The sequence below is a fragment of the Rattus rattus genome, chromosome 4 (assembly GCF_011064425.1).
Source record: "Rattus rattus isolate New Zealand chromosome 4, Rrattus_CSIRO_v1, whole genome shotgun sequence".
NCBI classification, from domain to species: domain Eukaryota; kingdom Metazoa; phylum Chordata; class Mammalia; order Rodentia; family Muridae; genus Rattus; species Rattus rattus.
In genome coordinates this window covers 175745458-175772780 of record NC_046157.1, presented here as the reverse complement: position 1 = coordinate 175772780, position 27323 = coordinate 175745458, and the positions used below count along the sequence as shown (strand labels likewise).

The window sequence follows — 27323 nt, the reverse complement described above, 5'->3', positions numbered from 1 at the left end:
CCAGCATGGTCTGCAGAGCGAATTCTAGGACAGCCAAGGCTACACCAAGAAAATCTGTCTTGAAAAACAAAAACAAACAAACAAACAATCAAAAACAACCAAACAGAAAGCCCCAGGGATTTGCTTCTCCAGCACTGGGATTGCAAACTAGTTTGGGGGATTAAATTTATGATCTCATGGGGATGGAGAAATGGCTCAGTGGTTCAAAGCATTGACTGCTCTTCCAGAGGTCTTGAATTCAAATCCCAGCAACCAATGGTGGCTCACAACCATCTGTAATGGAATCTGGCGCCCTCTTCTGGTGTGTCTGAAGACAGCAATAGTGTGTTCATAAAAGAATAAATAAATTTAAAAAAATGGTTTAAAATTTATGACCTTATAAGGCAAGGCAAACATCACCAATGGGCTGTCTCCTCAGACCTTGATTTTTTTCCCTGGGGTCTTTTGAGACAGGGACTCAATACATTGCTCTGGCTGGCCTAGAACTCAGAGTTGGTCTTCATCTGTCTCAAAGTACTTGGGATTAAAGAAGTACACCACCATGCCCCACCCTAGTTATACTAGCGAATATTCATTGAACAAATGGTACGATGTTTTCAAAAATGTGTATTATACACTTCGCTCATGTCTACTTGTTAACTTATTTTTTAAATCAGAAAGTGAGAAGGACATGATTAAAATGGTTTTTAAAACAATCTCTTAGAATTTCTTTCTGTTCACTTCTGTGTTTGGAACCAGGCTGCCAGACTGTCTACTGTCAAAGTCACTCCCAAGTAATGAGTTGCCATTCCTTACTCACGGCATCCTCTACGTGTTTTTACGTGTGGAAGGCAAATGCATGAAGCTATTCTCATCTCCCAGTCAGTGGGGCATTCCCCAACTGGAAATCTTAGCCCTTTCTTGGGTTTTCATAGCTTAGTTTTGTTTTCCAAAGAAACACGATCTCTTTTTTTTTAACATTAATTTATTTTATGTATGAGTACACTGTCGCTGTCTTCAGACACCAGAAGAGGGCATCAGATCCCATTACAGATGGTTGTGAGCCACCATATGGTTGCTGTGAATTGAACTCAGGACCTCTGGAAGAACAGTCAGTGCTCCTAACCACTGAGCCATCTCTCCAGCCTCACAATCTCTATTTACCTCAACTGAAGGTATGTTTTCTCACACCAAGAAGATGGGGAATATTGCTAAAAGTCCTTTCCAGGGAGAGGCTTAAGCAATGTCTGCCCTCTCTCTCCAGGTCAAAGGTCAAATGGAGGCAGCCAAAGGTCACAGTGAGGAATCAATGAGTTTACCTGGCTCCCTTATAGAGCAAAAGTGAGGGGTTTCTTAGTAGGTGCTCCTCCCTGAAGGCCTTTACCTACAGGGATGAGAGCTTCCCCAATGGTGCATAGACGGTCCCTCCTGCCCGTAGGCTTCCCTAGTCTAAAGCTTCTAGTTCCTTCCTCAGACCTGTACACTTAAGGCCAGTTGAATACACCCTCCGTAATGAGAGAGGGTAAACAGCAAGCCCAGCTCGGAGGATGTTTGGCAAGGGGCACAGGTGAACGCTACATGACAGCAGTGCTCTCTGGTGGAGTTAAATGTTCACAACAGACGTGTGAGACACCACAGCACAATGGGAGTAACCGCAGAATTCTTCACTGGAACCTCTTTGCCCATGCTCACTTGTGGAAAACGTAAAAATAGCTCACAAGAGAGAAAGCTCTAGAGTGTTCCCAAATGGATAAGAGACAGAGAAGACAAAAGCCGGAGAACCAAGTTCTGCCCAGGATTGGCCCTGCTAACTTTCAGGATATTCTTTCTATTACAGGAGCAGGATGCCCTAAATGTGGGCAGCGCCATTCCTCCGACCAGAGCTAAGCACTGGCAGTTCCCTCTTTTCTCCGCTTCCGGGCACGCCCACATGTGAGCCAGAGCCACTGCCACAGCCTCACCACGTATTTTATTTTTATGTGCATGTATTTATGCACAAACGGATGAGCTATATATAGTATTTTTACATTTAGTGTGTGTGTGTGTGTGTGTGTGTGCATGCCTCTGTGTGTGTGTGTGTGCCTGTGTGGTGTGTATGTGTATGTGTGCGTGCCAGTGTGTGTGCGTGCCTGTGTGTGTGTGTGTGTGCGCGATCGTGCACAGGCACACACACCGGCATACACACACACACACGCACACACACACGCACGCACACACGCACACACACTGTGGTATACATATAGAAGTCAGAGGACAACTTGCAGGAATCATTTCTTTCCTTCCACCGTGTGAGTTCCAGGAATTGAATTCAGGTTATCCACCTGGCAGCAAGTGCCATCACCTGCTTTGCCACCTCGACAGTCCCAGTGAACAGGCTTTACTTGCTCACTCCTGTCTGTTACGGTCTGAACGGGAATTTTTTGATTTAAAAAAAAAAAAAAAAAAGGATCAGCATTATGAGTGTTGCTGCCTCTCAGTGACTGTGAAAGAATGAAAAGAAACTTCTCCCTTCAGCAGTAAAGACCTGTTCAGTTACTCTTTCCCGTTGAAACACATTCCCATACAGAATCTTCTCAGACGAAATCTCTTCCATGGCTTAGAAGACTCAACAGCGGGGTTGGGGATTTAGCTCAGTGGTAGAGCGCTTGCCTAGCAAGCGCAAAGCCCTGGTTGGTCCCCAGCTCCGGAAAAAAAAAAAAAAAAAAAAAAAAAAGACTCAACAGCCCTGTCACCCTGTCATACAACCAACTTGAGATTCTGAGACCATACGATATGATGCCTAAACCATCCAGAGCTCTGGGCCCCCAGTGCTGTTTGAACATCATAATAAAGTGGATGAAGGTCCCGAGTGAAAAGCAGCCCCTGGGGCTGGAGAGATGGCTCAGTGGTTAAGAGCACTGACTGCTCTTCCAGAGGTCCTGAGTTCAATTCCCAGCAACCACACAGTGGCTCACAAACATCTGTAACGGAGTCTGATGCCCTCTTCTGGTGTGTGTCTGAGGACAGCGACAGTGTACTCATATATAAAATAAATAAATCTTAAAAGGAAGGAAGGAAGGAAGGAAGGAAGAAAGGAAGAAAGGAAGGAAGGAAGGAAAGCAATCCCGGGCAAGCTATAGGCAGGAGTCACTTCAAAACAGGCCAGATCATTTTAAAGCCTCTGAAACAGAGCTCCCTCAAGTCAGTCACACACATGTCTGTTCAGACGTAGGTTCACTGAAAACAGACTTAGTACTTCTTCATCCTGAGTTATGAGCTGAGGCTTTGTGGTGGAGATGAAATCTGAGTAGCTCTGGGCTCTACCAGCTGGACTGAGACTTCTATTGTGAGGAGGGCATTGCTGGGTCTGTCCCGGAGTTGAAATTTCCCCCCACATACACGGTAATGTTTTCAGTCAGCCCAATGTGAACTAGAAGTCATCAAGAGGCAAGCAGTGCCAACCAAGCCAAGGGTTCCCAGAACCCATGCTATCATAGCATGTTCACAGTCGGCTTGGTGTTCCCACACTGCTGTAACGTGGCTGTTGTATACAGTACCGGATTTTTATCCCCCACGGCTTGCCTTGCCTCAACATTGAGGTCTGTGCTTGGTGAGATCTGCCCATGTACCCTTAGACTCATCTGTGCTTGGTGTACCAAAAGGTGACAGGTAGCACACGGCTCACGGTTGTCGCACCCCCTCCCCGGGGTGGGGGTGGGGGTTGTCATAGAGTGTCCATCCAGCGCGCTGCTCACGTGGAGATTGAGGAAGATGCTGCAATCTTGAGGAAGCCACTAAAACCTGGGCCTGGTTATCTGTGACCAAGTCCTATGAAAACGGTTACTATCGGAAGAACCCTTGCCAGGGAAGGTCCTGAGACCTTGAAACAGCACAAAAGTGGAATCCATTTTTAGCACACTGACTTTTCATTTTACAAAGTACTAATGAGAAAAGCTTGTATGCTGTGCTCCACTGTTGGGCGCATGGTCAGTTATACATCTGTGGTTGGTTAAATAGGCTTGGCCTCCATTTGAATGCTTGGCCCACCAAGCAGCATTATTAGGAGGTGTGGCCTTGCTGAGTAGGTGTGGCCTTGTTGGAGTAGGCGTGGCCTCGTTGGCGTGGGTGTGGCCTTGTGTGAGTGGCCTTGGAGCAGGTGTAGTCTTGCTAGAGTGGGTGTGGCTTTGTTGGAGGAATTGTGTCAGTGTGGGGATGACTAAGACTTTTGAAGTCTCCTGTGTTTAAACTACACCTGCTGTGGAACACAGTCTCTCCTTGCTACCTGCTGATCAATTCATAGAACTCTCAGAAGCTCAAGCACCACGATTGCCTGCAGGCTGCCATTCTCCCCACCATGATGATAACGGAGTAAGCAGCTGAAATTGTAAGCCAGCCCCAATTCAGTGTTGTCCTGTATGAGAGAGTTGGTGCGGTCTTGGTATCTCCTCATAGCAATGAAGCCCCGTGGCAGGAGTTTTAGATACTCCCCTTTATGTGTGGCGGGTCGCGCGCTTCAAGTCCAGGAACTTCTTGGATTCTTGAGTGGAAGGCGTGTGCGCGCGCGCGCGCGCGCACACACACACACACACACACACACACACACACACACACACACACACACCAGTTAATTTACAATACCTTGGCTGCCTCAAAGGCTGGGTACTCCTAACCCTTTCCTACTACTCCAGGCCCAATCAGGGAAGTGACCAGTTGCCACTTAACCTGAATTCTTACATGGCTCCTTGGCTCTAAATCTCCTCATCTTTATTGATCAATCAAAAACCAATTGGTGACAAGGACCTTTAGCGTTTGGATACACACATTCCCAATTGAATCAAAGCATTAGAACCAATCTCCAACAAAACCCTAACTAAAATACCACTGTTTTTTTTTAAATCTCTGCTTAAATTATATTTGAACTTTTTCAGATTTGTAAGCCTCAGATTGAGTACACGATCTTTATATGATTTGACTGTGCCTCCCAAAGCTGTGTTAGGAGCTTTTGTGTTTAGTGTGGTAACATTTGAAGATGGTGGAACTTTAAGGGGTAGGCAGAGTGGGAAGTTCTTAGATCACTGGAAGACCTCCTTACTAAGGGGGTGAAGGCATCTCGCCTGGGACCTCTGAGAGCAGTCCCTGCGTCGTCAACTTGCTTCAGTGAGCTATTACATGGATGAGACTGGTCACTGAGTGCCTCTTGGCTTTTGAGCTGAGTGATGTTCTTCCCACAAGCACTCTTGCCCTAGCCATCCAGCTGGCAGAGACAGTCAGTCAGGTCGGAGCCTAAACCGTCCACTTTGAGCTTTCAGTTTTGTTTTCCAAGACAGGGTTTCTCTGTGTAGCCCTGGCTGTCCTGGAACTCACTCTACAGACCAAGCTGGCCTCAAACTCAGAGATCCATCTGCCCCTGCCTCCCGAGAGCTGGGATTTTAAGGATTAAAGACACGGTACCACCACTGCCCGGCTCGATTTTAAAGCTTTTCAAACCGCAAGCTAAAGTTTTTCTTTTTATAAGGTCTGGGTACCTCAGTGACAAAACATGGACTGGTCATAAAGTAAACAGAGCACAACAGAGAACATTTAAAAACCTAGAAGCCGTTGGGGTTTAGCTCAGTGGTAGAGCGCTTGCCTAGGAAGCGCAAGGCCCTGGGTTCGGTCCCCAGCTCCGAGAAAAAAAAAAAAAAAAAAAGAAAAAAAAAAAACCTAGAAGCCACTTAGCATCTGCCATTCCCAAAATGTCCTAAAATTATTTCCCTCAGTCATCTGTTCTCCTTCCGGCTACAGCTTTATGCATGTCCTTGGCTCCATCTCAGGGCTCTGGTTTTTATGAGGTCAAGTGTCCAGGGGGAGATCCTGGTGAGGAAGAGAATAAACCCATGAACATGTCTGGCTGACACACCAGCGTTGCCACATAAGGCAGAAAGCAAGACTTTATCACAAGGAAGCCAGGAGTGGTGGCACATGAGGTCATTCCAGTACCTAAGAAGCTGAGGCAAGACTATCGAGAGCTCAAGACCTGCCTCAGTTACACAGTTAGATTGAGGCCACCCTGGGCTACTCAAGATTCTGTCTCCAAAACAAACAGCTGCAGCAGCAGCAGCAGCAGCAACAACAACAACAAAATTCCAAACAATACTCCCCACACCCAAGAAGCTTGACTACAGTGAGTTAGGAACACGGTAGTTTTCAGTGGATCCAGGAGTTGAGGAGACAAACAGGTTGGAGTAATCCACGATGAGGCCCCCAGCTTGGGCAGGGGACCTTTTAGGGAAGTCTAAAAAAACCACACACGCATCTCAGACTCCGACTATTGGAGAAGAGACCAGACGAGAGGAATGCTGGAAAGATGAAGAGAACAGGAAACCATTTTGTCTGTGAGTGTCCTTCTGGGCATAGTCCGCACTCTTCAGCACGCACTGCAGTTCTATGAGTCACCCTCAGTCCACAGGAAGTAATAAACGGAAAACACACGTCGGTGTTACAAGGGGCACACTTCAATACGGAGGGTCAAATCCTACTTGTTACCGAACTCGTAGGCACCAGTTAAGGCAGAAAGAAGCCTTGGCCAAGGTGTCAGCTAAGCAAACCCCGAGCATAGAGGATGTACTGTGCCGGGACTGGACAGCATAGGGTAGCCTGTCTTTCTTCAATCTGCCCACACAGAACTGTGTGTCCTTGGATGCTGAATCAAGGAGAGATACTGACACAAAAGAGATCTTGAATAAGACCTGTGTTCGCATGGCTACTTTTTGATCAATTCAGCCTGGACACGTAGGCGTCTACAAACCTGTACCTTGATACAAAGTCCCTGCTCCTCTAGGTTATTTAGTTGATTGCAAGTCTGTCCTGGGCCTGTTTTGACTCCAGGGTTGTAGAGTTCTTTTTGTGGACCTTGCTTTGGAATATCCATGTGAGAGGCTACTTCAGGTCCCAGTAGCTTCTATCTGGCTTGCCAGATAACCTCGGTCTGCTGAGAAAATGACAAGAGTCAGACAAGTTGTGAGAGAGGCCAGAGACGCAGAATGCCTTGTTAAAATTCACTTTGGGGGCCTGGAGACAGGGCTCTTCAGTTAAGAGCCCTGGCTGATTTTCCAGAGATGCTGAGTTTAGATCGAGGGTCCCATATCTCCCCCAACACAACCCCCCCACGTGGCAGCTCACAACTGTAGCTCATCAATGCCCTCTTCTGGTGTGCAGATGCCCATGCAGACAAAACATCCATACATTTCAAACCCATAGACAAATACATCTTAAAACTGGCATTCATTTTGTTCATTTGAGACAAGGTATCAGGCAAATCCATACTGGCCTGGAACTTCCTAGGTAGCTCAGGGTAATCTTGAATTTCTGGTCCTCCTCCTGCTTAGAATTACTGGCATATGCCTCTCAAGGGTTACTGACCTAAAACAGGGAACTTCAAAGACAAGGAGGAACTCCAGACCCAGGGTACTGATAAGAACACCTGTCCAACATGAAAGTCAGGTAATGAGAACTTCTGCTGACACTGGGCCTTGAAACTACAAAGTCCACATCAACAGCTAAAACTTCCCTTTCACAAATCCCTCTTCAGCCCTATAAAGCCCGAAGCACGCACTGGCGGCCTCCACTGCCTGAGAGACAACCGTTCTTCATTGTTCTCATTAAAGGATGGTTCTGCTTCTGTACTGGTCAGTCTGTTTCCAGGTTGCCTGGTCAATCAGTTTCTAACAGCCACCACTCCTGCGGGCAGGGGATCAAACCGGGAAAGCACTCTCCCAACCGAGCCACATCCAGTGTTGTTGAAAACACATGCTTACAATTAGAAGTGCCAGTAAATTTAAATTACTCCCCAAGAGCCGTCATTTGTATACAGCAACAAATGAAGTCATCCCAGAGGCTGGAAGGACACTGGGCCATACAAAGACCAGAGGGCATGGCCCCTCAGTGTGAAGCCATGCTGCACATAGCCTCAGTTTCCTAGTAGAGGAGTCTGCAGAAGGGTTGTCAGCCCCCACTCGTGGCTGTTCTTGTAGCTGGGCTCCTGCCCACACAGCTGTAGTATTTTCTACATGGAGAAAGGGGGGCTTCCTCTCCAGAGTGCACCTTTCCTTTCCCAGGCCCCAGTGCTCCAGTTTTGGAAACAGAAACAGTTGTTCGCTTCTTGGCTGCTTCTCGAATCATCCCTGAATCATCGTCCTTTGCCGGCCGTACAGAAAAAAATGCGCGCAGGGTAAAGTGAAGTGTTGGGAGGAAGCGATTTGAAGCCTGGACGCTAGAAGAGACAAGTTAACCCTTTCCTCTCCTCACCCCAGTCCCTGGCCGCCGCTGTTTCTTACATCTAAGAGGTCAGAGTTACTTTATGGTGGGACTACCCAGGGACTTTGAAGTTCTTCCTTGGGACCACAGCCAACAGCATGAACTGGACGAATGGCTCTTTATAATGCGACGGGTTGTGTCCAGGTCTCCCAGGGCAAGTGATGCTCGACCAGACTCCGAGCTGATCGCGGGAGGGGACGGTCTGCCCGCAAGTCCGTCGTTGGGTGGTCACCGGAGGCCGAAGCCGGACCGGGGCCCGGGCGGAGCCGAAGCCCCGCGGCTAGGCTAGACTAGACGCGTCGGGAGGAGCCGGCCGGCGGCACGTGACCGACAGCGGAGGCCGCGGCCCAGAAATAGCCGCCTCGGCGGTTCCGCCCCGCGGCCGGCGAGAGCCCTGGGAGACGGCTGGACGCAGGCTGGGCGCGGTGCGGCCCGGACGATGCTGCTGAGCCCCGGCCCGGCCCGACCCAGAGCACATGATGGCGATACGGGAGCTCAAAGTGTGTCTTCTCGGGGTGAGTCTTGGCCCCAGCCTACGGGGATCCCGGCTTCTGCGCGCCTTTGTCCCCGCGCTGCCCGCCTCCCGCGCGCTCCCCCGGGGTCCCGCGCGCTCCATCCCGCGCCCCACACCGGCCGCCGGGTCCCAGATGCTCCCGAGCGCCTCCGGTCTGCGGCCGCGCGTCTGGCAACCTTGGGGCTCGCCAAGCTGCAGGTCGGGCAGGGCGGGGTGGAGGAGTGGGAGGTTGGGGGTTGTTGAGAACCGGACGACAGCGGGTCCTGCAGCCCCTGAGCCCCTACGGCCTTTGCCTCTGCCACTGGTGGTTACCTCCCTGAGGAATATTTAAGTCACTCCGCGGAGGCTCTGGTTTTCCTCTGTCTCCTGCAGGGGTGGGTAGAAAGCGGTGGTGGCAATTGCTTTATCCTCTCAGAAAACAAACCAACAAACCAATCCTTCCAAGTAAGAGTGGGAGGACCGGGTTTTGGCCCCACTGCGAAGCCTTAAGAGCAAACTATGTATGAACTGTACGTCCAGCACACTTTCCGTGCAGTGGGTGAAAATGAAGCAGGACAAGAAACACCCGCCCCCATCACCCTTCCTCTTCCAAAATGAGTGTCAGTCCCAAGAAATATAAAAGTAGTCAGAAACAAAGAAAGAAAAGGCATCCAAACCCTGAGACCGGCAGACCAGACTGACATACTCTGCCACTGTGCGCTGTCCCTTGAAAACTGCCCCAGGGGATTCGGCGTAAGGGGTCATTTCTTTGGGGCTACCCACACCAAATTCCGGAAGTCTTCCCAAATAAGAGTTGATGTTAAGCCTTGTTTTCTGTAGTCTTCTGCAGTCTTCTGTAGTCTTTGGCATTAGCACCGGGCATACTGCCCTTGAAGTTGGCAAATCTGGCCCTGTAAGGAAAAGTATTTCCTAAATAAAAGAGTAGGGCCACATCCATTCTTCTCATAGAAATGCTAATGGGTCTGTCAGGGTGGATGTGGAGGTGAATACAGGCAATGACTGTGGATTAGGGTCGAATGCACCAGGAGCTTGTGGTTTCATCTGGGCCCCCTCGATGGAAGGAAGTGTTGGGGACCGAGCCCCACACTGCCCTCAGCCCTCCGCATTTCCCACTAGTTGCTGGTGGTTTGTAGAGAATCCCAAGGGTCTGACAAAGACCCTTTCTTCCTCTTCAGAATCAAACAGAGTCTAGGGCTCCTCACCCAGGAGGCTGCTCTTGGAGTTCTCCTTTGAACTTTTGGTGTCATAGGAGCAAGCTTCACGTCTGCGGGGAAATAGTCTAGAACTAGGAGTCCCACAGGAGAAAGACCTTTGAAGATTTCAAAGGAACAGCAGGCCCCACGAAAAGGAAGCTTTGGTGCTAGGGCCATGTAACAGTTAGCCATGGGGAACGATGAAACAGGAAACACGTTTGGCTGTTGGAGGTGAGTTACACCTCTCCCTTTGCAATCTACCTACCGAGGTGCTCAGGCTCAGTCCCATTGACATTTCCTTTAATTTGTAGTTTCAGTGTCCTATTAGGACAGTGATGAAGGTGGCAAGGGCTCAGAACCAGGAATCAAGAGGCCTGGCCTGTCTTCTGCCCCAGGGCCTGGAAGGGCTGAGTAAGTGGTTAAGTGGTTTAATTGTAGACTGGACATATCATCCTTTCTCTTTGAAGGCAGAGATCTCTATACTCGATGGTCTCTTACCGTGTGTGTGTGTGTGTGTGTGTGTGTGTGTGTGTGTGTGTGTGTGTGTGTGTGTGTGTGTGTGTGTGTGTGTGTGTGTGTGGTATTGTGTGTGTGTGTATGTGTGGTGTGAGTGTGGGGTGTGTGGTATGTGTTTGTATGTGTGGTGTATGTGGTATGTGTATGTGTGTGTGGTGTATGTGGTATTGTGTGTGTGTGTGTGTGCGTTTATGTGTGAATAACCATTTCCTGCTGGTCTGCGATGTTGAGAAACCTGGGTGAGATGAGGTAACTGGAGAAACTCTTCTTTTTCTCTCCATCTCCACAAACAAAGCAATCTCCACAGGCTTCCTAGAGGCAGTGCTGGTGCCTTATTTTGATTCTGGTCTCTTTGTGATGGCCCTACAGATAGGAATTTTAACGGGGGGTGGGGGGGTAGATGGAGGACGCTGTAACAGAGAAAGAAGAAAATTCTGGAAGTTTTGAAACCCCATTCATCTCATGCCACATCAGCGGCTCCCTGTTTTGAAGGGAGCTTCACATTTTAGTGTTGCCAAGGTCAGAAGATACTTTATTTCAAAGAGCAAGCGAACTCGCCCATACTGAGTACCAGTCCTTAGGCTTCCAGGCTTCTCTTGGCTGGTCTTTTTCTGGGCCAGATGTGACAGTGTGACTGACGGGGTGCATCTGTAGCTACCTATCTAAATACGCTGGCTGTATGTTTGAGGTGGTCTTAAGATGCTCTTTAAGGGAGGTCCACGGCCTTGGTATACTGCCTGCTCAAATTTGAGAGATCCCCTGGCTTGATGATGGAGTCCTCAGTGAGTCAGTCCTACAGTCCTTTTAGGATTTCAGCAGGAATCCTAGACCTTGTTGTCATGGTCAGGCACACCTGCTCTGGGTGACTCTCAGCTTCCTGTTTTGTTTTAAAGCTATGTCACAGATCCCTTGAAGCCTTATATACCCTGCCAACTTTACCCTCAGTTGCCTAGAAGGTGGCATAGTGTATTTACTGCATACCAAAGTCTGACCCCTGCTGGAAAGGCCTTGTGGCTAGTCTTTGTGCTTGGTGGATTATTGGAAGACAGGCCTCCTGCTCAAGGTACAGGCTGTTGCTGGTGACTCTTTGCTATGGCCTTGGGCTCCTGCCTTTAGCTTGGGGGCTTTATCTTCTGACAGGAGGGTCACTGAGACAGGTAAAGTGAGAGTGGGCCAGATGGCATGGTCTCTTTACCCCTCCCTATGAACCTTGGTGCTCCTACTGTGTACTCGGTGTGTCTGACTCAGTTTCTTTTGATGAGTTATCCATGATAGGATTAGCATTGGCCTGTGGGACACTCCCTGATAGCTTAGTGATCTTGCAAAGTCAAAGGCTCAAGAACATCAAGGTGCTTGCTTGTTTGCTTTGCTTTGTTAACCTGTTACACACGTGTGGGTTTTCTCCTTTTTATGGCACGTGGGGACAGTGTAGCCAGCCTTGTGAATGCTCCCCCACCCCCCGGGGTCAGTGGGCACACTGTGGAAGCTAGCCATGGAAAGCCAGCATGCTGGATGGACCACACCAGACAGAGGTCAGTGGATACCCAGCAAGGCTCGGTTTTGCCAGTAATGTGCCAGCTCATCACATTATGGAATCTGAACTGTTATTATGAAACAGGACGCTTAAAAACACCACCACCCAATGTACATTTTCAAACACGAACAAAAACAATGTTGCAGCAGCTGTCTTAACCTCAAAGGTGGAAAGCTTCCCAGAAGGCATTTTTAGCACACACCGCCATGTGGCAAGAGCAGGAGATGGAGACAGAGAGGAGGAGGGGGAGGAGAAGCCTATTTATTTTGGGCATGTATGCTAAAAAGAAAAAAAAAAAAAACCTGCTTCCTGTGTGGGATCCCAAAGAGATTTGTGTTTGTGCTTTGGTTGTCTTGACAACAATTTAGAGACTCCCTTACTTCCTTAGCAGCCAAGCGAGTAAGCAGTGAGAGTACAGCTGAGGGTTTCCCTGCTTCTGCTGAGGAATGGTCGAAACCTTTCTCCACCGCCTTTGTTAGTGTCTGTGTGGCATCTCACCAAAGCGCATGCACACACCCAGGATTTTGTGAGACATCCAGGCAGTGGGAGTGCAGATTTGTGCAGGGTTCCGTGATTGCAAGAACATCAGGACCCAGAGTGCACAGGCCTCCACCTCCAAATACAGCAAATGCAGCAAATAGAGCTGTGTGATGTCAAGTGGACTGACCTGAGTCACATAGAGCTCACTGATATCGAAAGCATCAGATAAGGTCCCCTGATTTGTTGGGAGTTACTGGGAATTAATGTATATGACTGTAGGTTAGAATAAGCAACTGTCTATCTATATATCTCATTTAACCCCCATTATCTCTCAGTGCAGCATGTGACAATTGCAACATCCCACCACAAATAACTATCTATTAGTCTGTTTGCTGTTTCAATATAACAAAATACTCATGGCTGGATACTTTTGGAAACAAAGAACATCTAGTTTGTTGTTCTAGTGTCTGTGAGTTCCCCAAAAGTGTGACCCTGGCCCTCTGCCTGCATCAGATGTTGGTGGGAAGAATGTAGGGATGAGAAATTACAAGAGGCAGACAGTGGCATGGTCGTGGGAGAGAGGTTGTATTGGTGTGGGGTGGCCATTCTTCTCTCCTATCAAAGCCTTACAGTAAGGGATTGCCCAGATCCTTTCTGACCAGAGAGAGTGTCTACATTCCTTTCCCCCCCAGCCTCTGTTGTATCTCACTTAACCCCCAGTATCTCTCAGTGCACTGGGTGACAATTCCAACACCACACCATCAATATGGGTTATGGCACCACTTTGTGTGCACACAGCTATCCTTGCTGCCTAGAGAGTGACCTCTCTATCATTGATGGGGCCAAAATTTATATCACCCACTCCGTCAAGCAGAGCTGGTGCAGCACTTTGCCTCAACAGGTACTCAGAACAAGTATTCGGAACAGGTACTTAGAACAGGTACTCAGAACAGGTACTCAGAACAGGTTATCAGAACAGGTGATCAGAACAGGTTATCAGAACAGGTTATCAGAACAGGTACTCAGAACAGGTATTCAGGACAGACATCAGCAAACAGTTTGTCATGTGGCCTCCTGTTTAGGGGGACAGTCACACACCAGAGTCATGCTGCTGTCCTCTCTCCTTATCTCCCTGTGCTAGTTCCATTGTGTTGCTGTGGTAAAAATACTCTGACTGAAAGCAACTTGGGGTAGAAAAGGGATGGGGACAAGCCAATCCATTATTGTCTCTCTCTTTTTTAAAAGATTTATTTATTTATTTTATGTATATGAGGACACTGTAGCTGTCTTCAGACACATCAGAAGAGGGCATCAGACCCCATTACAGATGGTTGTGAGCCACCATGTGGTTGCTAGGGTTTGAACTCAGGACCTCTGGAAGAACAGTCAGGAGTCTTAACTGCTGAGCCATCCCTCCAGCCCCATTATTGTCTCTTTAAAAAAATCCAAAATCTCTACTTTGTGAGCTTCTGTAAGATGAAGAGAGAGAGAGAGAGAGAGAGAGAGAGAGAGAGAGAGAGAGAGAGAGAGAGAGAGAGAAGAAACATAAATTCAAATAAATTCAAGAAGTAAATACTTCTTATCCATCTTCTTCCCCAGGGCATAAGAAGAATGACATTAAGACTAGAGCATGGTATGATGGCACATTCCCTCAATCCCCATTCTCAGAAGGCAGAGGCAGGTGGATCTCTGTGAATTTGAGGCCAGCCTGGCCTATATAGTGAATTCCAGGACAGCCAAGGCTATATAGAGATACCTTGTCTCAAAAAACCAACCAACCAACCAAACAAACAAACAAACAAACAAAACAAAATCCATGTTTTATAGTTCATGATCTGGAACTCACTCATTATCTCCTCCTGTGCTCCAAAAGGCTTGGGCAATTCTGCTTCTCCAGCTCTGCCATCTATGTAATAAACTGCTTGTTTCATAAGCTCAGGTTGGCTGTACATATAACCCTTTGCTGTCCTAGGTCATCTTTCCCTGGCCCTGGCAGCTCCAACATCCTGGGGTCTCCATTGCAACTGAGGCTGTTGCCTTATGTGATGGCTTGTATATGCTTGGCCCAGGGAGTGGCACTATTAGGAGGTGTGGCCTTGTTGAAATAGGTGTGTCACTGTGGGCGTGGGCTTAAGACCCTCATCCTAGCTGTTTCGAAGTCAGTATTTCACTATCAGCCTTCAGATGAAGATGTAGAACTCTCAGCTCCTCCTGCACCTAGATGCTGCCTAGATGCTGCCATGTTCCCGCCTTGATAATAATGGACTGAATCTCTGAACCTGTAAGCCAGCCCCAATTAAATATTGTCCTTTATAAGACTTGCCTTGGGGGGCTGGGGATTTAGTTCAGTGGTAGAGCGCTTGCCTAGCAAGCGCAAGGCCCTGGGCTCGGTCCCCAGCTCCGAAAAAAAGAAAAAAAAAAAAAAAAAGACTTGCCTTGGTCATGGTGTCTGTTCACAGCAGTAAAACCCTAACTAAGACACTTTACTTAGGGTTTCTACTGCTATAATAAAACACCATGGCTAAAAGGGGCTTGGGGAAGAAAGGGTTAACTTCATCTTCTAACTCCATCACTGAGGGAAGCCAAGGCAAGAACTAAAGTAGAGGCCATGGAGGAGTGCTGCTTACTGGTTTTCCCTTTAAGCCTTTCTCAGCCTGCTTTCTTATATCCCCCAGAACCATCTCCCCAGGTTCAATTACTAATCAAAGTAAAACCCCCAAAGTTGCCCATAGGCCAATCTTATGGAGACATTTTCTCAACCGAGAGTTCCTCTTCCCAAAGGGCTCTAGCTTGTATCAAGTTGACAGAAAACTAGCCAGCACGACCGACCCTTTGTCAACTTGGCACAAAGGCATAGCACCATTCAACTAGAACGGTTTCTCTCTTGTTTGTCTCCAAGATGGCATGTTAATATTAATATCACAGCACTAAACACTGAAACCTTTACAGTCACAGCAGTCTTTAAAAAGCTAAAGACTTTAAACGTTCAGTCTCTCCAAAGCATCCAAAGCCTCAAGTCTTTCTAAAAGATTCAGTCTCTTTAAAAAGGGTTCTCAACTGTAGGGTCCTAGAAAATAAGGAATAAGTTACAAACTTTCCTATGATGAATCATGGCACAGTTATAAGCAAGACAAAATAAAACCAAAGTCCAACAGTACAAAAAGCTCAGCTCGGAAGGGCTCTGTTTCTCCAGCTCTGTCATGGTGGCCCATGCATAGCCCATCTCCCGGGCTCAGGTTGGTGCTACTCCAGAGTTACTGCTTGGCAGTCATCCCAGGATGCTGGGGTCTGTGCTGCAGCTCCAGTGTGCATCATCGTTACCACCACCACCGCCGCCGCCGCCGCCGCCGCCGCCACCACCACCACCACCATCATTAATTTATTTTTGACTTTTTAAAAATTAAGTTTATTTATTACTTTACATCCCATTATCAGCCCTTCCTTCCTCTCCTCCCAGTACCCACTCACGTAAGTCCTTCCCCCATTCCCCTTAAAAGAGGAAGCCCCTGGGCTGGAGCTATGGCTCAGTGGCTAAGACTCCTCTTCCTGAGGTCCTGAGTTCAATTCCCAGCAACCACAAGGTGGCTCACAACCACCTGTGATGGGATCCCATGCCCTCTTCTGGTGTGCTTGACTGAAGAAAGCAACAGTGTAGTCACATAAAATAAATAAACTTAAAAGGGGGGGGAACCCACCCTCCAAACTCCCCACCCCCCGCACATCAAGTTGCTTCTGGACTAGGTACATCCTCTTCCACTGAGACCAGACAAGGCTGTCTATTTAGGGGTGTGGCAACCACAGGCAGGCAGATAGGCAACAGATTCAGGGACAGCCCCTCTTCAGTTGTTGGGGGGAACCTGAGTGCAGACCAAGCTGCACGTCTGCTACACATGTGCAGGGGGCCTAGGTCCAGCCTGTGCTCGCTCTTTGGTTGGTGATTCAGTCTATGGGAGCCCCTAAGGGTCCAGGTTAGTTGACTCTGTTGATCTTCCCGTGGCGTCTCTCTCCTCTTCCGGTCCCTCAATCTTTCTCCTAATTCATCCATAAGACTCCCTGAGCTCCACCTACTGTTTGGCTGTGAGTCTCTGCATCTCTTCCTATTGGCTGCTGGGTGCCGTCTCTCATTGGACAGTTATGCTTCCGGTCTGCAGGCGTAACAGAGTATCATTGGTGATTGGCGCTTGCCCATGGGACGGGTCACTATTTGGGGCAGTCGTTGCTTGGTCATTCCCCCCTTCTCTGTTCTTTGTCCCTGCACATTTCTGTAGGCAGGACACTTTGGATCAAGGCTTTGTGGGTGGGTTGATTTCCTTTTCCCTCCATTGGGAGTCTTCCTTGGCTACAGGAAGTGGTCACTTCAGGATCCATACCCCCACTGCCTGGATCTCAGCTAGAGCCACCCCCAAGCGAGTAATTGTTTTTTTTTTTTTTTTTTTTTGGTTCTTTTTTTCGGAGCTGGGGATCGAACCCAGGGCCTTGCGCTTCCTAGGCAAGCGCTCTACCACTGAGCTAAATCCCCAACCCAACGAATAATTGTTTAAGGCAATGGATATTCATGTGCTAAGCCACTGTCTGACCCCCGTGTAGTTACAACGATAGCATCAAATGCTTAGGTATTGCCACAGCTGTTTTAAAGCATCCAGGATCAAGCCACAGTGACTTAACTGTGGTGGCTCATCAGTCAGTTTTCCTGTAAAACCGCTCCCCCCCTTTTGTCCCCATGACACCAGCAAGTTGTTTTATTTATGTATTTATTTATTTAGAGCCATTGTCTGGAACTAACTATGTACACCAAGCCGGCCTTGAACTCACAGAGATCTGTCTGCCTCTGCCTCCCCAGTGCTGGAATTAAGGGTGTGTGCCACCATGTCCGGTGACCTCAGCACTTTTGCAGAATCCAGGCCATGGGTACAAAGTCCCAACATCTGGATCTGCCTGATCGCTTCCTCATTGCTCCCTGTTTGGGTGAAATCCAACACAAATGATTCTGCCCGGTCTTAGTATTCTGTGACCGTGCGTGATATGATATCAAAACACTTTCCTAGTTACTTCTATGGCATTCATTAAAAAAAATTTTTTTTCTTAGCTTCATGTGCTAGGCAGTATGGCATGTCTGAAGAAAACAGACACAAGAATTTGGTCACGTGGAGCTGTATTAGCCAGGACTCTCTAGAGCAGTGTTTCTCAACCTTCCTAGTGCTGTGATCCTTTGATACCGTTCCTCATGGTGTGGTGACTCCCAATCTTAAAACTACTTTTGTTGCTATTTCATAGCTGTAATTTTGCTACTGTCATGAATTGTCAGTACCCCAGTTTTCCGACGGTCTTAGGTGACCCCCGTGAAAGGGTCATTTGACCCTCAAAGGTGTCGTGACCCACACGCTGGGAACCACTGCTCTAGGGGTTCAGACCCAACAGAATGAACATACGTCAGAAGATGTGTTAGCTTGGTTTAGGTGACGTGGTCTGAATAGTCCACCAATGACTGTCTCATGCTGGGGAGGGTGAGAACTTGGTAGTTGTCTCAGCCCATAGGACGGTGCCCCGGCAGTCCCAATCTGTGTCAGAGGCCCGGAGGGTTCCGGGAGAGATGCTTCTCTTCAGTCCATGCTGGAAACAACTGAGTAGCTGAGCTCTCCAGTGAAGATGGAGGGGCAAAGACGGAAAAGCCTTCATTGGACTGCTACCAAGGTGGAGGCATCGTACATCAGTTAAGGCAATGAAGAATTTCCCCACAGACACGCCTAATTAAGGCTTTCCTCGGAGGTGATTCTAGGTTGTGTTGGGTTGACCATGCTAGCCCTCCTAGAAGCATACACTTCACTGGGAAAGGGGGAAGACAAATTACAGGCACAGTATCATTTGCCTAAAATGCTTAGGGACAAAGTAGTCCCTACTCTGGTGTTCTCCAGATTTCGGATTATTTACGAACACCCCCGACCCATTGTCCTCATCTTCTTGTGAGTGTGTTGTGTGTGTCCAAGTATGGGAGTGCCTGTGTCACCGAGGGAGCATGGAGGCCAGAAGACGACTTTCAGTGTTGGTTCTTTGATTCCAGCATGAGTTCCAGGGATTGAATTTAGATTGGCAGGCTTGAACAGCAAGCACCCTAATGCTTGTGGTGGTTTGAATGAAAACTCCGCCCTCCCCTCTTTTGGCCCACAGGGCGTGGCACTGTTAGGAGACACAGCCTCGTTGGAGTGGGTGTGGCTTTGTTGGTGGAAGTTTGTCACTGTGGTCAGGCTTTGAGGTTTCAAATGCTCAAGCCAGGACAGAATCTCACTCTCCTCCTGCTGCCTGTGGATCCAGATGTACAACTCTTGGTCGTGGCTCCTTCTCCAGCATCACGTCTGAAAGGAAGAATTGTATTCTGTGATTTTTACCTGATATATTTCTGTGCCCGTGGGTGTGGAGAGCCTGCTGGTCCTCTCCAGTGGCTTTGATGTGACTTTTTTTTTTAATCTATTTACTTCATTTTATGTGTACAGGTAATTTGCCTGCATGCACAAATATGTTCACATGCATCCCCAACACAAGGAATCCTCTAGGACTGGAGTTACAGACAGTTGTCAGCTGCCTTGTGGGTGCCGGAATTGAACATGAGTCACCCGAAGAGCAGCCAGTACTGTTAACCACCGAGCCGTCTCTCCAGCCCAGATGTGACTGTTTCTACTTGACCTAGACCATAGTTTCCTCTCTATCCTACCAGTTCCCCCGGAGGTGGGTGTGAGAATTGGGTTATCAAAAAACTGAAGCCTGCAGAGTATGGGTCTGAAGACAAGTATGTCGCTTATACTTCCATCATGACAGATGCTTGAGAGGTACAACTTGAGGGAGGATTTATTTTTGGCAAACTGCTTCAGAGCCTGCAATGAGGAGAAACATCATGGCGGAAAAGAGCGCCTTAGAGTGGCCACAAAGTACAAAGAGACAGATACAGAGGGAGGTCTGAGGTTGGAGCCTCCAAAGACCTCCGGCTGAGGAAATGGATACCATGTAGCAAATGTTTAGTTTGTAATGGAACCCGTAGGCAGTGGGATAACACTAAGAGGTGGGTCTGAGGGCTTTGGAGTTTGAGTTTCTGCCTCTGAGTAGTGAAATGACAGGTTTGGCATCAATAAGGCAACCGGGCTTTCCGAGGTGACAGCAGAAAGGAGTTAATCGGTGCCAGCCTTACTATGCTCCATGGGTGGACCATTCTCAAAATGGAGTTTAGGAAAGACACAAGTCCATAGATATGACATCAGGCGTAGGCAGGTTTGTGTGCAAACCCTTTCCTTTTTCAAGTGTGCTTTTTCTTTCCCTTCCTGCCTCAACCCCTTCCTCCCTCTCCTTCAGTAGTAGATCCATCCCAGAGCCTTTTTTCATGAGCTCTACCACTGAGCGACACACCATTCAGGCCCATTCAGATTGGCATATGAAGAGGAGAGGCAGAATTAGTGTGGAAATCTTCCCTTCCCACCTCCCATGCCCTGCCCCAGCACAGATCACGTGATGCTCTGGCAGGTGCCACAGGTATTGTCAGAGTGTCTGCTGTGTGTGTGTGTGTGTGTGTGTGTGTGTGTGTGTGTGTGTGTGTGTGTGTGAGAAACATTCCAGAGATGACAAAAGGTACCAAGAGCTTTGTCTCACAGAGCTGACAGCCTAAGAGACAGACTGCCAACTAGGACTCCTGGAGAAAAATGAAGCAAGGAAAGGCCATTGACGGTGGTCTTAAGGTGGGTGCAGGGTGTGGTCTTAGGAGCCAGTTGCTGGTTTGCATCCAGATTGTGAAGACTCGGATGTGTGTGTGTGTGTGTGTGTGTGTGTGTGTGTGTGTGTGTGTGTGTGGTGGGGGAGGTCATTGAGTATTTCCTTGGAATCGGGTCAGAGAACTGTTGAAAGTTTTCATACTGTTCAGTGACACAGTTGGACCAACCCCTTATGAGGGTCATCTCAGGGGTCTTGTGTGGGGCAACCCACCAAAGTATTGCCAAGAGTCTGGGAGGTGACAGAGACTCCCGACTCCTGAGTGTGATAGCCAGGCAGTCTCCCACCACAGCTGAGTTTTGAAATAGAGGATGGCAAGTGTCTTGGACAGACAGACAGACAGACAGATCAATAGATTGATAGATAGATCAATAGATTGATAGATAGATAAATAGATTGATAAATAGATAGTATGGGCAAATTCAACCATGACGTGGGCACACGTGACACCTTAGAATGTAGCCCTAAGGGAGAAATGTCATGGGAGCCCAGTCTGCATTTAATCATCACACTGCTCCACATCAGGGGTCTTAGAGTCAGCGTGTGTGTGTGTGTGTGTGTGTGTGTGTGTGTGTGTGTGTGTGTGTGTGTTCTTAGCATCTGTACCCATTCTTATTTTCACAACCAATGAGTTCATGTTTACATTGGGCTCCAGGAAATCAAGAGCTGGAAGGGTCGGATAAATCCCACTCTGACCGGGGACTGGGCCGTGGGTTAGCATACATATGTACATCTATGCTCTCTGACTTGGGGCCGTGGACAGTGCAGGTGCACAGGTAGAGTGAGAAGGGTGTCCTGAGGATGGCTCAGTGTCTATCAGGTCAGGGAGCTGTTGGAAGTTTTCATACAGAGCAGTGCCGCAGTTGACTCATCTTTTACGGGGATCGTCGTCTTGGCATCGTGGTTAGGGCCCACCCAAGGATGCTGGGAACCCACCCAGGGATGCTGGGAACCCTCCTGTGGAAGTGGACTGTACCACGTCACTACTTTTCCTGGCATTATCTACAAAGACAATGGTGAAAACCTAGATGTGCATGTTGGTCTGCATGGATTCTTGAGCAGGGTCTCCCTGCTGTCTGCCCTGTAACCTGCCTGCCTCAGCGGCAGCCTTGCCATACATGTTACGTGGAGCTGGCTGTGCTCTTTGTCAAAGATGAGGTGGCAAAATAAAGCCAAGGACACACGAGGCTTCCTCCATAACAAGCATTTAAACGAGATGTGAATAATTTAAAGGTCTCCCAAAGTTATTTGTTTTTATAAAGAGCTATTAATAAATATGGCATCGATTTTTAAAGGTCCTCTTAAGAGACTAATTGGGTTGTTTTTACACCCCACCTCATAGCCTACTCTTAATAAGAGGACTTAAGGCATAGTAATACACATAATAGACTAATGTTGATTTTAATGTCTATAACCAAAATGCAAATATTTTAGCAATAGAGCCTGCATGCCAGATAATGGCCTGACTTCCACGTGTGACTGCTGTCGGTGTGAGTCACGCGTGTGACTCACTTTGGGGCTTTTGCTTTTTTTTTTTTTTTTTTTTTTTTTTTTTTTTTTTGGTTCTTTTTTTCGAAGCTGGGGACCGAACCCAGGGCCTTGCGCTTCCTAGGCAAGCGCTCTACCACTGAGCTAAATCCCCAACCCCGGCTTTGCTTTTGACTCACTCAGCATAGCTCTTGTAGCGCCAAAGATGCGCAAACCCTTATTCATGATTATATACATAGGGTTCTGCATATAACCTATGATATATGATATGCATATAATCATGATTACATATATATTTATATATACACATACTGTCTTAGGGTTTTCTGTGGACACCATGATCACGGCAACTCTTATAATGACAACGTTTAATTGGGGCTGGCTTACAAGTTCAGAGGTTCAGTCCATTGTCATCAAGGCAGGAGCATGGCAGCATCCAGGCAGGCATGGAGCAGGAGGAGCAGAGAGTTCTACATCTTCATCTGAAGGCTGCTGGCAGACTGACTTCCAGGCAGCTAGGATGAGGGTCTTAAAGCCACACCCATTCCAACACGGCCACACCTCCTCCAACAAGGTTACACCCTCTCCAACAAGGCCACACCTCCTCCAATAAGGCCACATCTCCTAAGTGCCACTCCCTGGGCCAAGCACATTCAAACCACCACACAGACTCATACATGATTACATACAAACACACATATATGATTATATACTGTGCATACTAACTTTGAAGTCATGAGCAATCATGAAATCTCATGAAACACATGGACACACAGAGAGTAATGGGTGTACTAACTTTGTTGATGATTTCTTCCTTAACAGAAATGTCTACGGGTGAATCAGATCTAGTGATACAGGCCTACGGTCCAGTGGCCTAAGCAGGAAGATGACAAATTCAAGGTCTGATTGAACTACACAGTATGTTTAGAGCCAGCCTGGGCAACTTAAAGAGACCCTGTCTCAAAATGGAGAGTAATGGGGGCTGGAGAGATGGCTCAGTGGTTAAGAGCACTGGCTGCTCTTCCAGAGGTCCTGAGTTCAACTCCCAGCAACCACGTGGTGGCTCACGACCATCTGTAACAAGATCGGATACCCTCTTCTGGTGTGTCTGAAGACAACGACCGTGTACCCGTACATGTAAAACATATAAATACATCTTTAAAAAAGTAACTTTTTTTCTAAAAAATTCTAAAAATATAAATAATAAAAAAAATGAAGCTTAACACAAGAAGCCTGGGCCTGCGGCTCCGTGGTAGAGCACGTGCCTATGCGTGTGAGGCCCTGGGGTGGATCCCCAGTAGTGCCCTCCCCCAAAGTCACTGGGTGAAAAGAAAACCTGCAGCTCTAAGCTGGCGACCATGGTAATAGTCTGTCACGGGTCTCACGTGGGTCTTGGCAGTCCTGGCTTTGAAGGAACCGCACAGAGCCTTGGGTTGCAGCCAGACTTTGTTCTTGTCTTTCCCACTCATAGAAACACTCAAGAATGTAATTAAGGGCTTGTAATTGTTGCAGGCGAAGGGGAAAAAGAGAACATCCCCACTGTCATAGACAGCACTGACACGCCGAGCTTCGCTTGGTTCCGCGCTGAGAGTGAAAATCTGGGGTCCTGTGTGTTGGGTGGTCTCAGCTAGCCCATTCTGACTTACAAGTTCAGGTCACTTTTTTTTGTCTCTTACATTCCTGGTGTCCAGGTTGGACTAGTGAATCAGGCGTCTTTTTTTCTTTGAACATTTTTCTCCCCCGGTCCTGCTTCCACAAAACATTTTCTGAGTGGGTGACCCATAAAGGTTAATGTGTCCTGTGTCACACATCCCAGGATGACCTGACCCCCCCCCCACACTTCCTATTCCCCATGGTCATTAAGGCCAGTCTAGAAGCAAAGTAGGAAATTTAGACTCACATCCCTGGGTGGAAAAACAGCAAGGATTGGTGGTCTGTGCGCCTTTTAGAAAAAGGAGCTGAGGAGGAGGGCGCCCCATAGGAAGACCAGCAGTCTCCACTGACTTGGACCCCTGAGATCTCCCAGACACCGAGCCACCAACCAGGCAGCATACACCAGTGGACTGAAAAAAGGATTAAATGATGATGGTGATGGTGATGATGATGATGATGGTGATGATGATGATGATGATGACGATAAAAAAACATAGTGAGTATGGTCTTGGTTAGTGTACAACTCATTATTTTCCTGCATCAATGCTGCAAGTGCTTGCTTGTAGGCATGCACCACCATACCCTCTTGACCATGTTTAATCTCCTGAATAGATACTTTGTGAACCAAACCACAGGGGATTGTGGAGGCAATCCCTTTTACTTTTACTGAGGGGAAACTGAAGCTCAAAGTTGTGTCATGCACATGAGGACTTTCCATTAATAAATGATCCTTAAGCCAGGTGTTGGTGGTGGCTCACTCCTTTAATCCTAGCTCTTGGGAGGCAGAGGCAGGTGAATCTCTTGAGTTTGAGGCCAGCCTGATTTACAGAGTGAGTTCCAGGACTATAGAGAGACCTTCCTTCAAAAACAAACAAACAAACAAAATATAATGAGTTTTTTTTTAAACGTGTGTATGTGTCTTGAGACTGAGATGTAGCTCAGTAGTAGAATGATTGTTAGAAGTACTCAAAGCATTTGGTTCCCAGTGCTGCAGGGAGAAAAAGGAAGGGATGGGATGGGTATGTCTTAGTCAATGTTCTGTTACTATGCAGAGACATTAGGACGGAGGCAACTTTTAAAAGAAAGCGTTTAATTGAGAGCTCTCTTACAGTTTCAAAGGGTGAATGCATGACCATCATGTCAGGGAGCATGGGGGAGGGAAGGGGAGTGGGCCTGGTGTGGGCTTTTGAAATCTCAAGCCCCACCCCCAATGAAGCCACACCTCCTCTCCTAATTCTTCCCCAACAGTTCCACCAGCTAGGGACCAAGCATTCAAATATATGAGCCTCTGGGGCCATTCTTTTTTTTTTTTTTTTTTTTTTTTTTTTTTTTTTTGTATTTTTTTTTTTTTTTAACTTGAGTATTTATGTACATTTGGCAAACATCCCTTCCTCCCCCTTCCTTATGGGTGTGCCCCTCCCACCCTCCCCCATTGCCGCCCCCCCCGACAGTCTAGTTCACTGGGGGTTCAGTCTTAGCAGGACCCAGGGCTTCTCCTTCCACTGATGCTCTTACTAGGATATTCATTGCTACCTATGAGGTCAGAGTCCAGGGTCAGTCCATGTATAGTCTTTAGGTAGTGGCTTAGTCCCTGGAAGCTCTGGTTGCTTGGCATTGTTGTACATATGGAGTCTCAAGCCCCTTCAAGCTCTTCCAGTTCATTCTCTGATTCCTTCAACGGGGTCCCGCTTCAGTTCAGTGGTTTGCTGCTGGCATTCGCCTGTATTTGCTGTATTCTGGCTGTGTCTCTCAGGTTCGATCTACATCCGCTCCTGTCGGTTACACTTTTGCTTCATCCATCTTGTCTAATTGGGTGGCTCTATATGTATGGGGCCACATGGGGGCAGGCTCTGAATGGGTGTTCCTTCAGTCTCTGTTTTAATCTTTGCCTCTCTTCCTGCCAAGGGTATTCTTGTTCCCTTTAAAGAAGGAGTGAAGCCTTCACATTTTGATCATCCGTCTTGAGTTTCATTTGTTCTAGGCCACTAGGGTAATTCAAGCATTTGGGCTAATAGCCACTTATCAGTGAGTGCATACCATGTATGTCTTTCTGTGATTGGGTTAGCTCCCTCAGAATGATATTTTCCAGTTCCAACCATTTGCCTATTTAATTTCATAAAGTCGTTGTTTTTGATAGCTGAGTAATATTCCATTGTGTAGATGTACCACATTTTCTGTATCCATTCCTCTGTTGAAGGGCATCTGGGTTCTTTCCAGCTTCTGGCTATTATAAATAAGGCTGCGATGAACATAGTGGAGCACGTGTCTTTTTTATATGTTGGGGCATCTTTTGGGTATATGCCCAAGAGAGGTATAGCTGGATCCTCAGGCAGTTCAATGTCCAATTTTCTGAGAAACCTCCAGACTGATTTCCAGAATGGTTGTACCAGTCTGCAACCCCACCAACAATGGAGGAGTGTTCCTCTTTCTCCGTGATCCTCGCCAGCATTTGCTGTCACCTGAGTTTTTGATCTTAGCCATTCTCACTGGTGTGAGGTGAAATCTCAGGGTTGTTTTGATTTGCATTTCCTGATGACTAAAGATGTTGAACATTTTTTTAGGTGTTTCTCAGCCATTCGCATTCCTCAGCTGTGAATTCTTTGTTTAGCTCTGAACCCCATTTTTTAATAGGGTTATTTGTCTCCCAAGGTCTAACTTTTGAGTTCTTTTTGTATATTTTGGATATAAGGCCTCTATCTGTTGTAGGATTGGTAAAGATCTTTTCCCAATCTGTTGGTTGCCGCTTTGTCCTGGACCACAGTGTCCTTTGCCTTTACAGAAGCTTTTGTAGTTTTATGAGATCCCATTTGTTTATTCTGATCTTAGAGCATAAGCCATTGGTGTTTTGTTCAGGAAATTTTTTCCAGTGCCCATGTGTTCCAGATGCTTCCTAGTTTTTCTTCTATTAGTTTGAGTGTGTCTGGTTTGATGTGGAGGTCCTGATCCACTTGGACTTAAGCTTTGTACAGGTGATAAGCATGGATCGATCTGCATTCTTCTACATGTTGTCTCCAGTTGAACCAGCACCATTTGCTGAAAATGCTATCTTTTTTCCATTGATGGATTTGGCCCTTTGTCAAAATCAAGACCATAGGTGTGGGGTTCATTTCTGGTCTTCAATTCTATTCCATTGGTCTGTCTGTCTGTCTCTGTACCAATACCATGCAGTTTTTATCACAATTGCTCTGTAATACTGCTTGAGTTCAGGGATAGCGATTCCCCCAGAATTCCTTTTATTGTTGAGCATAGTTTTAGCTATCCTGGGTTTTTTGTTATTCCAGATGAATTTGCAAATTGTTCTGTCTAACTCTTTGAAGAATTGGATTGGTATTTTGATGGGGATTGCATTGAATCTGTAGATCGCTTTTGGCAGAATGGCCATTTTACTATATTAATCCTGCCAATCCATGAGCATGGGAGATCTTTCCATCTTCTGAGGTCTTCTTCAATTTCTTTCTTCAGAGTCTTGAAGTTCTTGTTGTACAAATCTTTTACTTGCTTGGTTAAAGTCACACCGAGGTACTTTTATATTATTTGGGTCTATTATGAAGGGTGTCGCTTCCTAATTTCTTTCTCGCTTGTTTCTTTTTGTGTAGAGGAAGGCTACTGATTTATTTGAGTTAATTTTATACCCAGCCACTTTGCTGAAGTTGTTTATCAGCTTTAGTAGTTCTCTGGTGGAACTTTTGGGATCACTTAAATATACTATCATATCATCTGCAAATAGTGATATTTTGACTTCTTCTTTTCCGATCTGTATCCCTTGACCTCCTTTTGTTGTCTGATTGCTCTGGCTAGAACTTCAAGAACTATATTGAATAAGTAGGGAGAGAGTGGGCAGCCTTGTCTAGTCCCTGATTTTAGTGGGATTGCTTCAAGTTTCTCTCCATTTAGTTTAATGTTAGCCACTGGTTTGCTGTATATGGCTTTTACTATGTTTAGG

General features: G+C 47.2%; 1 protein-coding gene and 1 long non-coding RNA gene across 2 annotated transcripts in view; one reads left to right on the top strand and one right to left on the bottom strand.

Annotated features, from left to right (window-relative positions):
• Nucleotides 1-5452: 5452 nt before the first annotated feature.
• On the bottom strand, nucleotides 5453-6453 carry LOC116899696. Its single transcript, XR_004387748.1, has 2 exons — nucleotides 5662-6453; nucleotides 5453-5546 (listed from the first exon to the last, which is right to left on the bottom strand). It is a non-coding gene; the product is annotated as an uncharacterized LOC116899696 (long non-coding RNA).
• Nucleotides 6454-7779: 1326 nt separating this feature from the next.
• Rab31 (RAB31, member RAS oncogene family) overlaps nucleotides 7780-27323 on the top strand; it is a 129012-nt gene continuing 109468 nt past the window's right edge. Inside the window, exon 1 of the mRNA XM_032901720.1 lies at nucleotides 7780-8768. Within this exon, the coding sequence (XP_032757611.1) occupies nucleotides 8730-8768 (39 nt within the window). The 5' untranslated portion in view covers nucleotides 7780-8729. The remainder of the gene's footprint in view (nucleotides 8769-27323) is intronic.